This window comes from Danio rerio, chromosome 3, assembly GCF_052040795.2.
Source record: "Danio rerio strain M-AB ecotype USA chromosome 3, GRCz13ab, whole genome shotgun sequence".
NCBI classification, from domain to species: Eukaryota; Metazoa; Chordata; class Actinopteri; order Cypriniformes; family Danionidae; genus Danio; species Danio rerio.
Window position 1 is genome coordinate 16,294,167 of NC_141023.1, and position 15,196 is coordinate 16,309,362.

The 15,196-nt window shown below is 32.9% G+C and overlaps 1 protein-coding gene across 3 annotated transcripts in view; it reads left to right on the top strand.

Annotated features, from left to right (window-relative positions):
- Nucleotides 1–5,517: 5,517 nt before the first annotated feature.
- Nucleotides 5,518–15,196, top strand: part of atp6v0a1a (ATPase H+ transporting V0 subunit a1a) — a 50,916-nt gene continuing 41,237 nt past the window's right edge. For 2 of the 3 annotated variants that reach the window (XR_015479533.1, XM_087242199.1), the window contains exons 1-4: nucleotides 5,518–5,566; nucleotides 12,776–12,933; nucleotides 14,500–14,578; nucleotides 14,745–14,842. Coding sequence is in view for 2 of the 3 variants with exons in the window: in XM_087242199.1 (XP_087098325.1) it covers nucleotides 12,817–12,933; nucleotides 14,500–14,578; nucleotides 14,745–14,842 (294 nt within the window). In the remaining variant the exon portion in view is untranslated. 3 annotated transcript variants of the gene reach the window in all.

Below are 15,196 nucleotides of genomic sequence, written 5' to 3' on the forward strand. Positions count from 1 at the left end.
AGACCCAAACTGTGCCAGAACAGTGGCTGCAGACAGGAAAAGGTGGCGGAAACTTTGTTCAGCCTCTACACCGCAAGGTAGAAAAGGCCAGGAAAAAGAAAATAAGAACTTAATTGTTTTATGTTCAACCCACTTAAATGTGTTAAGTTAATTGATTTGTGTTGAGACAACATCAATGAATTATGTAGAACCCTGCATTTTTTTACAGTGGATCTGATTAACAAAATTAATGTAATTTGCTTTTCTGTATTGCTTTAAATACTGTAAATAAACTCAACAGTTCTTTTAAAATCAAGTAGTTAAATGACTTTAAAGTACAGTAACAATAATCCTCTTTTTGTTCAGTGGTTACTTTGTAACTAATTACACCCAACAATGATAACAATCAACCAAAAACAATTCAGGGAACTGTTAGTATAGCAATATTTACACAACTATCAAAACTTTGTTGGGTCTCAACAGCAGCCTGTAGCGAAACCTAAACTTCCTGTAGGTTTTAAGTTCATTGTATAAAGAGTTTGTGGCTATAATATGTCACAGTATTTCCATACTCTCCTACATAAAAGACACCAATACTCTCTCTCATTCACGCACACATTCATACAATATATGGCCAATTTAGTTCATTCAATTCACCTATAGCGCATATCTTTGAATTGTGGGGGAAACCATATGGAGTTAGTCGTGTTTCTTTATTATTCAATCAAAAATATTTAGTTTTAGGGGAAAATAAGTACACAGTAATTTAAAAAAAATTGCAAATAAAAAAAACCATTTAATTAAAAAATGATGTCAATGATAATAAAATGCTTTGTTTTGCGAAAAATCTACTTTTGTCGTATTATGCAGCACCACAATTTTGACTGCACACTCAAATCATTTCAACTGTCAAGCAAAGATTCTAGATGTGCAATAAATTACAGCAAAAAAAGAGAGCAAAATGAATGAGTGTGCAATGAAACTTGTGGTAACTGCATAATAAAGCAATTGTTTATTTTTTGCCATGCAAAACCTTTTATTTACCGGAGCACCCGCAGGAAACCCACACGAACATGGGAAGCACATGTAAACTCCATACAGAAATGCCAACTGACCCAGCCGGGTCTTTAAAAAAAAAAAAAAAAAAAAAAAAAAAAAAAAATATATATATATATATATATATATATATATATATATATATATATATATATAAATATATATATTGTGCTATATCAAAAACCTGGTGTCTGATAAATGTTTGGAGTGACTGTACAGTATTTTCAGCATTGTCAATAGTATTGTCCCCCTTGGTAAATATGAATAAAGAAATCAGTAATAAAATGTGTATTCATCTTTTAATCACTAATCGATCAATCAAATATTTAATATTTAAAAATAAGGTTAAACAAAAGAAAACTGATTATTCTCCAATGCACAAACTCACTGGCACCCTTTTGTTCAATGCTTTTTGTAACCTCCATTTGCCAAGATAACTGTTTCAGCGTCTCCTATGAAGCATGGTGAAAGGAGGAAACCTGGAAAGAAATTACAGAGCATTTTTCTTTACAGATCTCTCCAGATGCTTGTGCTTGTTCCTGTTCAGTTCCTCATTTTCTGAAGAATTCAGTGTCATGATTAATGTTGCTTTGTCTTGTGTTTTAGCTGTTGTTCTCCTTCAGTGTGGCCAAGTCTCACAAGACTAATATGCAGCTAAAACTTCCAAAACAAGTCTGATAGTTTTAGATTTATTATAATTTAAACTCAATAAATGAGCACACAGTATGTTAAATTGAAACCCCTTTAAGTCTATAAAGTAAAACTGATATGTTCACTAAATTACATTAATACATAAAAATTAAATTTTTTAAAGAGGCCAAATATTTACAACAAAATAAATAAAAATATCGGCTGTGATGATGATGATGATGAGAATACATTACAAATGTGCAGTTTAAGACACAATTATTAGCCCTCCTGTGTCAACATTTTTTTTAACTTCTAATGTCAATATAAGATTGTTTTGTCTATGCAGGTCATTGTCTCTGCCCACTTGTTAGCCTTTTAGCCCTTGACCCTTTAGGCCTTTGGATATGACATTTTGTTTTGCCCTGTTTTGCCCAGGACTGCTGTGTTTGGATATCAATACTGTATATGTTTTACTATGCTTGGATTCTCCTCTCGCCCTTGCCTGCACTGTCATTACAAGGAGACTTGCATGGGCATGACAGATCATTACTTTTCAGCTCACAGACCCGTTTTTTATTTTGTATTTGTTTTGGATCATTGTCATTGTAAAAAGATCCAGCTGTGGTCCATTATAAGACTTTTAGCATAGGCAATCAAATTAAACGTTTATATTTATATATTATAGAAGATTCTAAAAATCACAACATACTGCAGTACATTTAACATTAGTAGGATATGGGGTACAGGGGCGCCTGCCGGATTTTATTCTCTGGTATGCACATATCCAACACCGCCCCGCCCCATCACCCCTTATTCTTTTTTCAATCTCAAAAAACACTGATGCCTTCTACAAGGCTACATTATTTAAGGGTTGTCGCGGGGCACCTCAGATCATTTTGGAAGGGCACTTTCTATCCAAGAGTAATAAAAAGGGAATGTGCACTGCAAAGGTTGAGCCCTACGTTTGCACGTGCCTGCTGCGGTCTCCATTTTAATTCTAGTTTTAGGCCTTTTGGTAAATGTCTCAATAAAGTTGAGCTGTTTTAAAGAGCATTTATTCATTTTGAACCTTGTTTTAAACAATAGCTATCTGAATTGTAATTTTTAGTGTGCAGAAAAACCGCCAGCAAAACTAAAGCCAATAGATGTCTAGAATCTAATATATCTCTGATATATCTAATAAAAATAAATAAGCAGCAATAATTCGGGCCTTCTTATGGTAGGTACGCACAGTGCATACAGCCGTATGGCTGCAGGTGCCTCTAATGGAGTTTACCTTTTTATCCAGTCTTGTGTGTTTGATTTGACCACAGGAACCATCTTAAAGTCTAGCAGTGTCTGACAAGTAAATATGCTAGAGTTTGCTTTTATATATATATATATATATATATATATATATATATATATATATATATATATATATATATACATATATACATATTAGGGGTGTGAACCTACACTGGTCTCACAGTTCGGTTACATGCCATCGATTCAGTTCAATGCGATATCTTGAGTTCATCATGATGCATTGACGTTGCTTTCCATACACAATTTGATATTTTACTTAGCAACACAATAGTTCTTGTATTATTATAATTTATAAATATATTTATATATAATTTGTAATACAATTTTGTCCTGTAATACAAGCAGTCAGATCTATGTGCTGTACCTTTACATTTTCTTGCTCAAAGAAAACACTCTTTTTGAATGTGTCAAACAAAACTCAAGTACATGAACAGAACAATATGAGCATTTAAAGCAAAAAAACAAATGTAAATGTTATCCTGCTTGCTTTTTGAGCATTGTTGAGCGAGTTCTTCAACGCCTATGATTGATCATGCGCTCAACAGAAATGGCTGCGTTTGGCTGTGAACGGTCAGTGCAGTTCTGGCGCTGTTCATCAAACAGTGACACGGACTCTGATGGTAAACAATCAGCTGATCCATTAAAGCAGACAAAATGGTGGAGAAAACTCTCTCTGCATACACACTCATGTCTGGTAACGTTAAATGGTAAAGTAACGTTATTGTTGTAACAGCCGAGAGATAGAGAGAGATAAAATGTTACTTCAAGAACATGCCAGCAGGTTAAAGCGGCCACAGAGGGTCTGAGAGAGAGAGAGAGAGAGAGAGAGAGAGAGAGTTTACAGCTTTCATTTTTTCCTAGCTGGGTTCAGATGTATTTACCTGTCAGTAAAAGACTGTGCAGCAAACTCACAAGCAGTGAATTGTGCACACTTATCTTCTTTAAGTAGTTGGAGCGTTTTAATTACGAGCGGTCACCACCCTCGCCATAGTAATCTACCTGGCATATAACGCAAGTGTGATATATGACGTCAGTACATAATAACTGGTTATTATTATTACTGAACCGATACCAAATTGGTCGTATGTGTGTGTGTGTGTGTGTGTGTGTGTATTGTATATACAGTTGAATTCAGAATTATTAGCCACCTTCAAATTTTTTCTTCTTTTTTTAATATGTCCCAAGTGATGTTGAACAGATTCAGAAAATTTTCACAGTATGTCTGATAATATTTTTTCTTCTGGAAAAGTCTTATTTGTTTTATTTTGGCTAGAATAAAAAAAGTTTTGATTTTTTTAAACACCATTTTAGGGACAAAATTATTAGCCCCTTTAAGCTATATATTTTTCCCGATAGTCTACAGAACAAACCATCATTATACAATAACTTGCATAATTACCCTAACCTGCCTAGTTAACCTAATTAAGCCTTTAAATGACACTTTAAGCTGTATAGAATTGTCTTGAAAAATATCTAGTAAAATATTATTTACCTCGGAAGTATGCCATGGTAAATCCTGAGCAAATACCTTATAACTCTGTGTAACATTTTACCCCATGTTACTTGTGCCCTGCGCTCCCCTATACTTTATATATATATATATATATATATATATATATATATATATATATATATATATATATATATATATATATATATATATATATATATATATATATATATATATTTATTTATTTATTTATATACATATAACTATAAACCTTGGTAGTCTCTCAGACAAAAATGATTTCTGCTACTGTCTCTGTAACATTTGGATTAATATCAAATATTGGTAAGTTTAATTAGAAGGGGATTATAAAGGCCAAAAGGAGTTGCAGAGTATTACTTTCCAGAAATGTAAAGCTCAGAAGTAAAACTGAAAAAAGTCAATAAAGTCACATAAAGTCAACATTTATCTAGACCAGTCCTGAAGGATCAAAACACAGCAGGAAGTGGTGTTAAACCACAGCAGCCATAGTTACATCAAAGACCAACCTCAAAGTGTGCCAGAAGTGTGTGTGTGTGCACATGTTTGTTTGTTTTATTATTAACATGACCAGACATAATTAAATTAGAGAGCAACATATTTCAGGGAGACTTATGTAGACATATTTTTTTAACAAATTTCATTTTAAAACTTTATTATTACAAGAATCTGAAATGGTACATATTTAAATGAGTTTATTGTTTAAGTTAATTCCAAAGAACTGCTTATGCTTAAAAAAATAGCATTCTGTATACAATTTTAGCCAGAAGCTAAGTTTAAAAATAAGTTAATAAATAATAATAATTAAAAAAAGACATCTGACTGTTCACTCTTGTGTCTATATCCTGGAATTATATTTTCATATTTTAAAGAGATATCAGAAATTATAACACGCGCGCACTCACGCGCGGTACGTTTGTACAAAAGAATAACGTCACCTTTGTTTCCTCTGTTTTCGGAACCACCCTCTCCAGGTAAATCCGATCACGTGACCAGGACTGGGCTGTTCCTGACGTCACTCTCGCTCTGCCTAGTTCTGGTCAGCTGATGCCCGCGACGCAGAGGATTCAGACACCGCAGGACTCCGTTTTAACCCGTTTAAACTCAGTAAGTCCCATTACTCCAACTTTATTATCAGTGTTTAACTACTTCAAAACGTCCAAACGCTTGTATTCAGAAATCAAGAGCGTGTTTGTTTGTCAGACATGTTTTTAGGAAGCGTTGCTGAGTATTTACGTTCTCTGAGTTAACTTGGCGTTAACAACCTGTCGAGGATCATTAGCATTAGCGCTCGTACTGTTTAGTTTAGCTTATGCTTGTGTTTTAAATCTCTAAAGATGAGCTTTTCAGGAACTTTCTTACTGAAGTGAATGAAGTGGCACTTTGCTCTACTACTTGTTGACGCAACAAGCTCAAGTTGACAGTTAAGTACACAAATATCCTCTGTCAGGCTAGTTAAGCCGGTGTCTTGGTCTAGTAGTAGTTATAATTCAACGAGATAATTACACTTTCGAAATGCTGAAGTAATTTTAGCTTGATGATCAATATAGGATAAGTATGAAAGTACATAACACTTTGATCGATTTAGCAAAGCGGCTAATTTACTGCTGATATAATCGATGTGACGTAATGTTAGAGGAACGCAGTGTAAAGTATAGATGCTCTATTAATTTTACCCTATTATTGAGAAAACACGAAGAAAATTATGGCTCCAAAAAGATTTATCTTTGAGGGGTTGAATTCTTCTTACTAAAGGAAAAGCTATCTCCAGATCTGTCTCCAGAAAGTCGACTTTCATATGCTGCTTAGTCTCTCCATGTTGTCAAAACCATTTTTGAATCAAACTAATAAAATGTTTAATTTTAGTTGGAAAATGGTATTCATTATATTAAAAATATAGTAGTATAGCTTTGAGAATGGTGGTCTTAATATGCTGGATTTTTGTACATTTAATAATACTGTCAAAATTAAATAGGGTAAAAAATTTCAAAAATTCTACTTCAATCTGGAACTTTATTCTAAATGACATATTTTCTAACATTGGGTGGCTTTATTTCTTACTACTTTGTAATTATAATGTTGAAAAAAATACCAGCTAAATTATCTCCATTTCATAAGCAATTTCTTCTTGCCTGGTCACTATTATACAAGCACAACTTCCCTCCTCACAAATGTTTTATTTGGAATAACCAAAATATTGTATACAAAAACCAATCTTATTTTTTTCAAAGCTGATTTGAAGCAATTGTTCTGCTTGTTAGTCTATTATTTAATCCAAATGACCATTTATTAAATTATAAAGAATTCTTAATCAATTCAATAGTCTCATCCCCCCTAAAGAATTTGCTGTTGTATTTGATGCCATTCCATCTGGAGTTATACGATTATTCCATGGCATCCCCTATCCTTCTGTGTTTCCTCTTTTAAACCCTTCTACTACAATGGTAGAAAAATGTTGTTTCTTGCCAACCTCTTCAAACAAATCAATATGCTCTTTATTTTTTAATGGAATTGTGTCAGTTCCAATTGTTACTTTTTATAGGAACTCTTTTGTTCATGATATTGTTTGTGAACAAATATGGCTAATTTCAAATAGCTACTTAATTACAAATAAGATAAAAAAAGTTTCATTTAGAATTATCCATCGGACATTATCTGTGTATACTCTCTTAGTAAAATACAAAAAAGATATTGATACAAATTGTTCATTTTGTAAGCAAAAGAGTCCCTTATTTTGGCAATGCTAATTTGCTTTGGAAAGATTTTTCCCTTTTTTAATTGAGAATTTTTGAAAAATAATTTTCCTTACTATGGAAAAATGTTTTGTTTGGTTTTGTTGGTTGCAAAACAGAACCTTTAAATATAAAGAATATATATTTTTAATATTTTGCTTGCTGAAATGGAGTATTACTTTGAAACTACTTCTAACTCTTTTACAAAAAAGGCTTTAAAAACAACAAAAAATTATAAATTGCATAATATTTTTCTTTAATGTAAGTGTATATACCCCTTCTGGGTGTTTTTTTAAATATATATATATATATATATATATATATATATATATATATATATATATATATATATATATATATATATATATATATTTTTTTTTTTTTTTATAAAGTACTTTAATTTGTATATTTTCACTTTTCGCATTATAAGAAAATATATTACTGACCCAAAAAATGCACATTTACACAATACCGAAATTTTACTTTCCTTGTTAAAATTTCATTCATTATTTAATCTCTTAAGCGCATTAAGAATAATACATTTCTTAAAGCTTATGATAATCTTTGTCTTAATGATTGAGGCCTTTTAAAGATTTTCTTTCCCTCTCTGTTTTAACTTTTGTTATTGCGTTTTCTCTTCAAGGCAGTGATGTTATTTTTCTTTTATTCAATAATAACAAAAACACATAAAGTTAAATGAGTAGTTAAATAAAATTCAGTAAAGCTTTATATTAAGTGGGTAAAAAAACGGAAACGACAGAGAAGCAAAATATTTCCAAATTAATATTTTTATTAAAAAAAATTCTGAATATACAGAGCTATAAATTATTATTATTATTGCTATTAAAAAAACAATAAACGTACCGATTTCTTGTCATGGTGATTGGCTGATACTGAGTACCGATTCTGATGCTTGAAGCATTATGTAACTTGGCCACTGCATGAAGCACATTTTTCCTCTAAGTAAGTGGAGATCTCTCCTTACCTAAGATAAACTAAGGATGCTGCATGCAATCATATAGATTATTATTACGGCATATAATCTTAAACATGTCTTTCTCTTATAACCATTTATTGTGGAAAGAAGCAGCTTCACAGAAAATAACAGATAATATGCGGGAGACCTCCGGAGCTTCCAGGAGAAATCATATGGTTGAATACCAGATTGGGCTAATTGCTTCACTTGCGTCACAGTAGCTCAAAACACTACAATGGCTGCAACAAAGAGACCATCACTTGCTCGAGTTTCACCAATAAACTGTAGAAACAGAGGCAGCACCGTATCTGTATACAGTATATTTTAGCTGCTGTGATCGGTTACGCCACTACGCATTATTTACCTCCTCACATGTTGAGGTGCTGCTATCTGTATAACCCGGGTGTGCATGTGCGTCTTTCTCTACTTGTAAACTCATAAACAAACACCTGCAATCGGTTTATAAGATCGGCCAGATTGGTGTGTACCGATTGAGTCATTAATTGTGATCATTGGCCAATCGATTGGAGCATCGCTATTTTTAATTAATTGTTATATGTATTTTATAGCCGAATGTTTGTGAGGAGAAAAATGCTTCTGTTTTGTTCATAAGCATTTCAAGCATTTTTAATTGTAATTTTTGTACTGTTCGAGTCTTTTTATTTATTTATTTTTTTTGTACAGCACTGTGGGTGTTTTGAAAGTGCTTTATAAATAATGCGTGATTGAAAGATTGATTGAGTCTAGTCTTATGCTCCGACAGCTCGGCTCAGTCAGAAAACTGCTCACATACTCGAATGAAACCTGATTAGATGCCCTTCCACAGGAGTTCACATTATTAATACGGTGTTCTATTGTAGGATCTGCTTTTGAAAGACTTTCTATGGCCCACTGCTCTCAATGCTGGGACGGCTGTAGTTGTAAAGGCGAATGGAAAAAATGAGAGGAGCATCCACAGAGACAACTGAAAGAGTATCTGCATCTTGATAATTCCCCAAAGTGCTGCATTATTTAGCACGTGTGGAATTACCCATGAACCACACACCACTTATACCATTTTGACCACTTTTCAGTCATCAAATGGAGCTAACAAATACATTGTTTTTGTGTGTGTGTGTGTGTGCTCTATTGAATTTATTTGTGCTTCAACCTGCCCGAAAGTGCCTCTGTGTTGGTAATGTTTAGTATGGAGAGTCACATGGCGCAGCTTAATCCATAATCCGCTCCCTGTGAGTGCAGTTCATCGTAGTTTATAACAGGGTGTCCGCAGGGTCTTAAAAAGTCATTTTAAATCATTTTAAACTGGTCTTAATTTTAAAAGACACCCACAATCACCAACAATCCATCTAAATATTTTTTTTTATATAGGTATTAAACTTTTTGCAATTCACAACACACATTTTAATAGCAAATTCTCTTAATTAAATTCCCTTATCAGGAAAAGAAAGCTAAAAACAATTACACAATTCCTCATGATAATAACAGCAGTATGTTCCTTTACATGATCTTTCTTTTACACAAAAGCTTTTTGCAAAAGTAAGGATAAGTGCACAAAATATTTATAAATAGGCATAAGGTTTAATAACACATTAGGTTGAATAGGAGTTATGCTCAATTAATTTGGACAACAATTAAACATATATGTCCGCGGAGTCTTAAAAAGCCTTAAATTTCAAAAACAAAATTTTAGGTATTATTAGGTATAAAATTAAACCAGCTCTGAGTCACCAGGTTAGATTCACAGAGTAAGTTACCTCGGTAACAGGCTTTTAGTAAAAGTTACCTCTCTTTCAGGAACAGGCTTGACTTGCCCTGCTTTCTCGAGTTTGACGAATCGGTATCAAGATGGTCTCATAGTACATCCATTAAAAACACAAATGTTGATTTACAAATTGTAATGTGCATAAATGATCTAAACATTTGCATATTATTCAATAATATTACTGAAAAATGCCAAATAAATATGACTGAATAAACTAAATAAATATATACATTTAAGTTAATAAATAGATTAACTGCAAGGCCCAAATTTTTGTGTAAATGTGCAGATTTGTGTGGGCGCAGATTCCATAGCTATTATTTATAATCCACTCTTTTGAGCAGAACAGCTGAGAAGATCAAGATTTGCCCTAGGACAGCAGATGCCATGCGGTTGTAGCGGAATAGGTCCAGGCAGAGTAAAGTTCATCAGGTTATTCTGTGTGTTTTCTTCATCCTTCTGAGAGAGCATCTTAAATTCCCATAGCTGTTTGGGGCATCACATGCCTCAGGAATGGTGAAACGGCACAGAAGCATAACGCTATTATTTGTGTGCCCTCAGGGCACAAGATTGTGGAATCTTTCCTGAGCCTTTTTACTGGATTGTTTCTCCGCAGACATTAGTTCAAGATGACTTTTGCATAGTTGAGATGAAAATGTGTTATTATGAATGTGGCCTTTTAGGGTTTGTAGTAGTATTGCTGACTGGTTAATCACTAATAATCACTAATCACTGTTGTTTTCACAGTTTTGCCTTTTTTTACAGTTATTATAAAAATACAAGCAATTTAAATTGATCACTGAGCTGCATTCAGTTTCATTATGATTTCTGAATTTGGCATATGTCAAGATATGACCTAAATTTTATTTTGTTTTTCTGGTTCTGATCTAAGTTTTGTATATTTTTCTCCCTGCTGTTAATTTTTTTCTTGACTCTTTCTTGACAGTTTGTATGGGAAATAATATGTTATTTTAATTAAAAATCATATTATTTATTTTAAGCAAATGTATTATATACTAGGGCTGCACAATATTTTGTTTCAGCATCGATATCGTAATGTGCACATTCACAATATAGTCACATCGAAGTGCAAGTAATGTAAGTTTATATGTTGGGACTATAATTTACCAGGAGCCACAGTTTTTTGGATTCACTGAAGAGTTTAACCCTAATGGAGTTAGTTTATCATTGGCATGTGTTTTTAAGGCCAGTGATCCTGTAAGCATTCAGGCTCCAGAGTTTAAACTAATCAGGCACAAGAAATTGTAACTCTAATAAAGTTGTATTTATTTAATTATTTATACAATGAAGACTATATACTGTGTTATTTTGCATTTGATTTATTCAATTTCTGTACCTGAATTCTAGGATATAAAATATTTCACTTCTATATTCCCTATAATAATCCAGAATAATCTCCATAATCTTCCAGAATAATCAAAACTTTATTGAATTTTTTTTTCAAATAGAGCTATTTATGCTATCTGGGGAAATTGTAGTCATATCGCAATATACATTGCAGAAAAACAAAATATTGCAATGTTAAATTTTTCCAATATTGTGCAGCACTATGTACATATATTTATAACTTATAATAGTCCCCTACAGAATCTCCACGTGCAGCAATTCGCAGTTTTAAACATTTTTTTAGCCCATCATTGAGTCTATTTATTTATTTGTTTACTAAATATGTGTAAATATATTTATTCAGTTTTTATATTAATTCATAAATGTTTTTGACTATATATTGATATATATAAGATGAAAGACTTGCTTTGATATAATTGTTTTAAGCTTTTAGTTACTTTCTCACAAAATAATTTTCTGTAAATCTGTAGACTGTTTACAAGATTTTGTGCATAAATAGCAAAAAAGTCAGCAGATTCTGTCTGGTCCTAGTTATAAGATTTTAATAAAAAATAAAAATAAAACTATTGCTGTATTTAAAATCCCCCCCAAAACCCTCATTCAGTTTTCTTAAGTTAGTCTGCTGCTAATATAGTCCACTCAAAGGGATTAATTGCACTTGATTCCACCACAAGGGTGTGTTTTGTTTGGTTTGGTTTTGTATGGTTTTGTTTTGCTTTGTTTGTTTTTAGCTTTTATTTTGGTTTGGTTTGTTTTTATTTGGTGTTTTGGTTTGCTTTTTGTTTTGTTTTAATAAAACACCATAAATCTCTTAATAAATGGAACAATACTTAATGTACAAATAAGTGCTATACAAGTGCATTTTAACTCAATTTAAATCCCTCAGATTGATTAGATTTTCCACTTCTCTGTCAATGTACCATCTGTTAGTAATGAAACTAAGTATTTTGGTTTCTGTCATGTTAACAATAAAAAATTCTTTCAAAACATGCTCAGATAGGATTCAGCTGAATTTTATTGTGCATTATGGGTATTTTTCCGCTATGGAATATACATTTGTTATTACGTTGCACGTTGCATTGTGGTATTGATTAAGTGCACTTTAGTGGTGTCGGACATCACTACAAATGGTTACTCCCTCAAATAGGGCACAATTTAAGGTTATAGGTGGCGATCACGGATTTCAGCCCATCGTGTCACTTAGTATCTTATTATTCATCTAAATAGTTGTCATAAATACATGTTAGTAGCCTTAGCTTGTAGTCAAAGTTGATACTACATAGCTGCTGTTTTGATATAATCTACAAGCTGAATGACCTCTGTATATTACACTTTCAAAACAGAACATTCACATGATTCTCATGACTTTCTAAACAAACCACGGTATTAATTCATAAAATGCAAGTGACTTAACCGCATTATTGTCATTCTCCGTTTATTTGCATGAGGCCTTCATATTTTTCCTCACTCTATTTCCTCAGGTGCTTCTCCCCTTAGTGCATTGGGTTAAGAGCAGTGCATTATGGGGGAGCTGTTTCGTAGCGAGGAGATGACCCTGGCCCAGCTCTTTCTCCAGTCAGAGTCTGCATACTGCTGTGTCAGTGAGCTGGGGGAGATCGGCATGGTGCAGTTCAGAGATGTAAGTGCAGACCATTTCATTATGTAACATTGACCTCATTGTCATCAGATGTCAGCATTACAATCCACAACATTCCTGATTCCTGAACTAACAAAAAGTGTTCCCATTTCTGAAAAAAAAGGAAACCATGAGTGGAGTCCAGTGAAAAGCAGTGCAGTATTAACAATTGTAGGATATGTAGCTCATCGTTTATCTCCAGCAGGGGAAGATTTCCAAACAGTGATTACTTAAGAGTAGAGTTTAGTGAGCTAATGGAGTATTTCTGCAGTCTCTAAACGTTAGATGTGTCCCATTGAAATGAAAGTTACATGCTTGCAGTATTTAGCTTAGTATTAATGTGAACAGTTAATGGAATTTATGCAGAGGAAATGCATACCATAGCCTTTTTTTGTGTAGATGCACTGGAAGCTGAGTTTTTGTTTTTAAAAGGAAAATCCTCCTCGTCCAAACTGGGGTTTTTATTACATTTCAGGAAAACAATCTGTCCACTACAGCCTAAAACTCATGATACGTGACCATTCATGCTCACTGGGCATGCACATATTTGCTGGCATTCATAAATGCAGTCTACTGGTTGTGTAATGGCAGAGGCTTGACGAATCTGGGAACGATACGCAGTAGTCCAGAAGATGAATTTAAGAGCGATTATGGATTGCAGCACTTCCATGTTCAAAAGTCTGTGTTTCAGGCTGTACACTGAAACAGAACACCAGCATTTCTAAACCAATACAGGATCTTTAGGGCTTTCAAAATGCTTCATTTTTGTGGGTTGAACATGCTGGAGTAGGGTGGCATTTTAAAATCTACCTTAATGCCTTTTAGATGAGCATATGAAGTCCATTTAGAAAAATTGAAGCATTGTTTAAAGATTCTTCACTGACATAGCATTGTTCATTTTAATTTAATGTAATTGTTTTGGTAGATATCTTATTTGGTTGTATTACAAGGCGAGATTAAAAATGGTTGGTGGGACATCTCACCAAGCCTTTAAACAACATTCCAATTAGATTTAAGAGATACATTTCTGGATTATTTTGGGAATAATTTACAGTTAGTGTTAGGTTTAGGGTAGGGATGCATTTACTAAGCAGCTGGCGATGTTCAATCTGCAATCTATTGCTTTTCCTGCAGTTCCCGGATGTAATGTCGAATTTTTACAGTCGAATTTGAACCACTGAATTTATGGAAGCGAATATTTAAACTGAAATAAAATGAACTGAAAATTGCCTTTTGAATATTATACCTCGTATTTTTTAAGGGTATTGAAAATTTTGTAAGTGAAATCTGGAAATTGAATATGAATTATTGAATTTATAAGTATGAAAGCGTGTTTGAAATATTTTTAGTTGAAATACTCACAGCTTAAATAAAAAGCTATGTTAAATTTCAGGACCTAAAAATACAAAACCTGAAATTCATGTCATTAAAAAAACAAGAACTTGTTAATTTGGTGTGTTATTTGTTTTTAGTTTGTGCTATATAACAAGCTTTTTAATTCAATACTTTTGGCATAGATTTTGTTCCATAATTAAGAGAATAATGACTTTATCTTTCTTTGAATTGCAGTTGAACCCAGATGTCAACGCATTCCAGAGGAAGTTTGTGAATGAGGTCCGTCGCTGTGAGGAGATGGACCGTAAACTGAGTGAGTTACTGAGTCAGCGTTACTGACATAGTGAGCTAGAAATCATTGCTGACAAACAGCATCATGGGTTCTTATTGAATTAGGTAGATAGACGTTTATAAACGCACTCTTTTTTTTTCTGTTTCTGCTTTTCTTCATCTCGCTTGTCTTTTTTTTTCTTTTCAAGGATTTGTTGAGAAGGAAATCAAAAAGGCGAACATACCTATTGTAGATACAGGGGAGAATCCAGAGGTCCCCTTTCCACGAGACATGATTGACTTGGAGGTACAACCTGCACAACTCAAACTAAGACAACTTTAGAAGTTAACAGAATAAAACACTATCCAAAAATATAAAGCTGGCCTCAGATTTTTTTAAGGCAAGATATAAAGTTTTAAGGGATTTATGATATTTATCAGCAGCAATTATATCATATTTGTGGTTTTAATAATGTTTGAGTAAACATTATTCAGTATGTTAGTCATATTTCAGAGCAAAAACTCCAAGATGATTAACCGTGTTAATCTATGGAGCCTATTAACCTATGGAGCTGATTAGAACGCAGTTACTGTTCACCTATAAATTAATTAAATAATTAACATCTCTGTATGTTTCTGTTTGTATTCACATAATTTGATG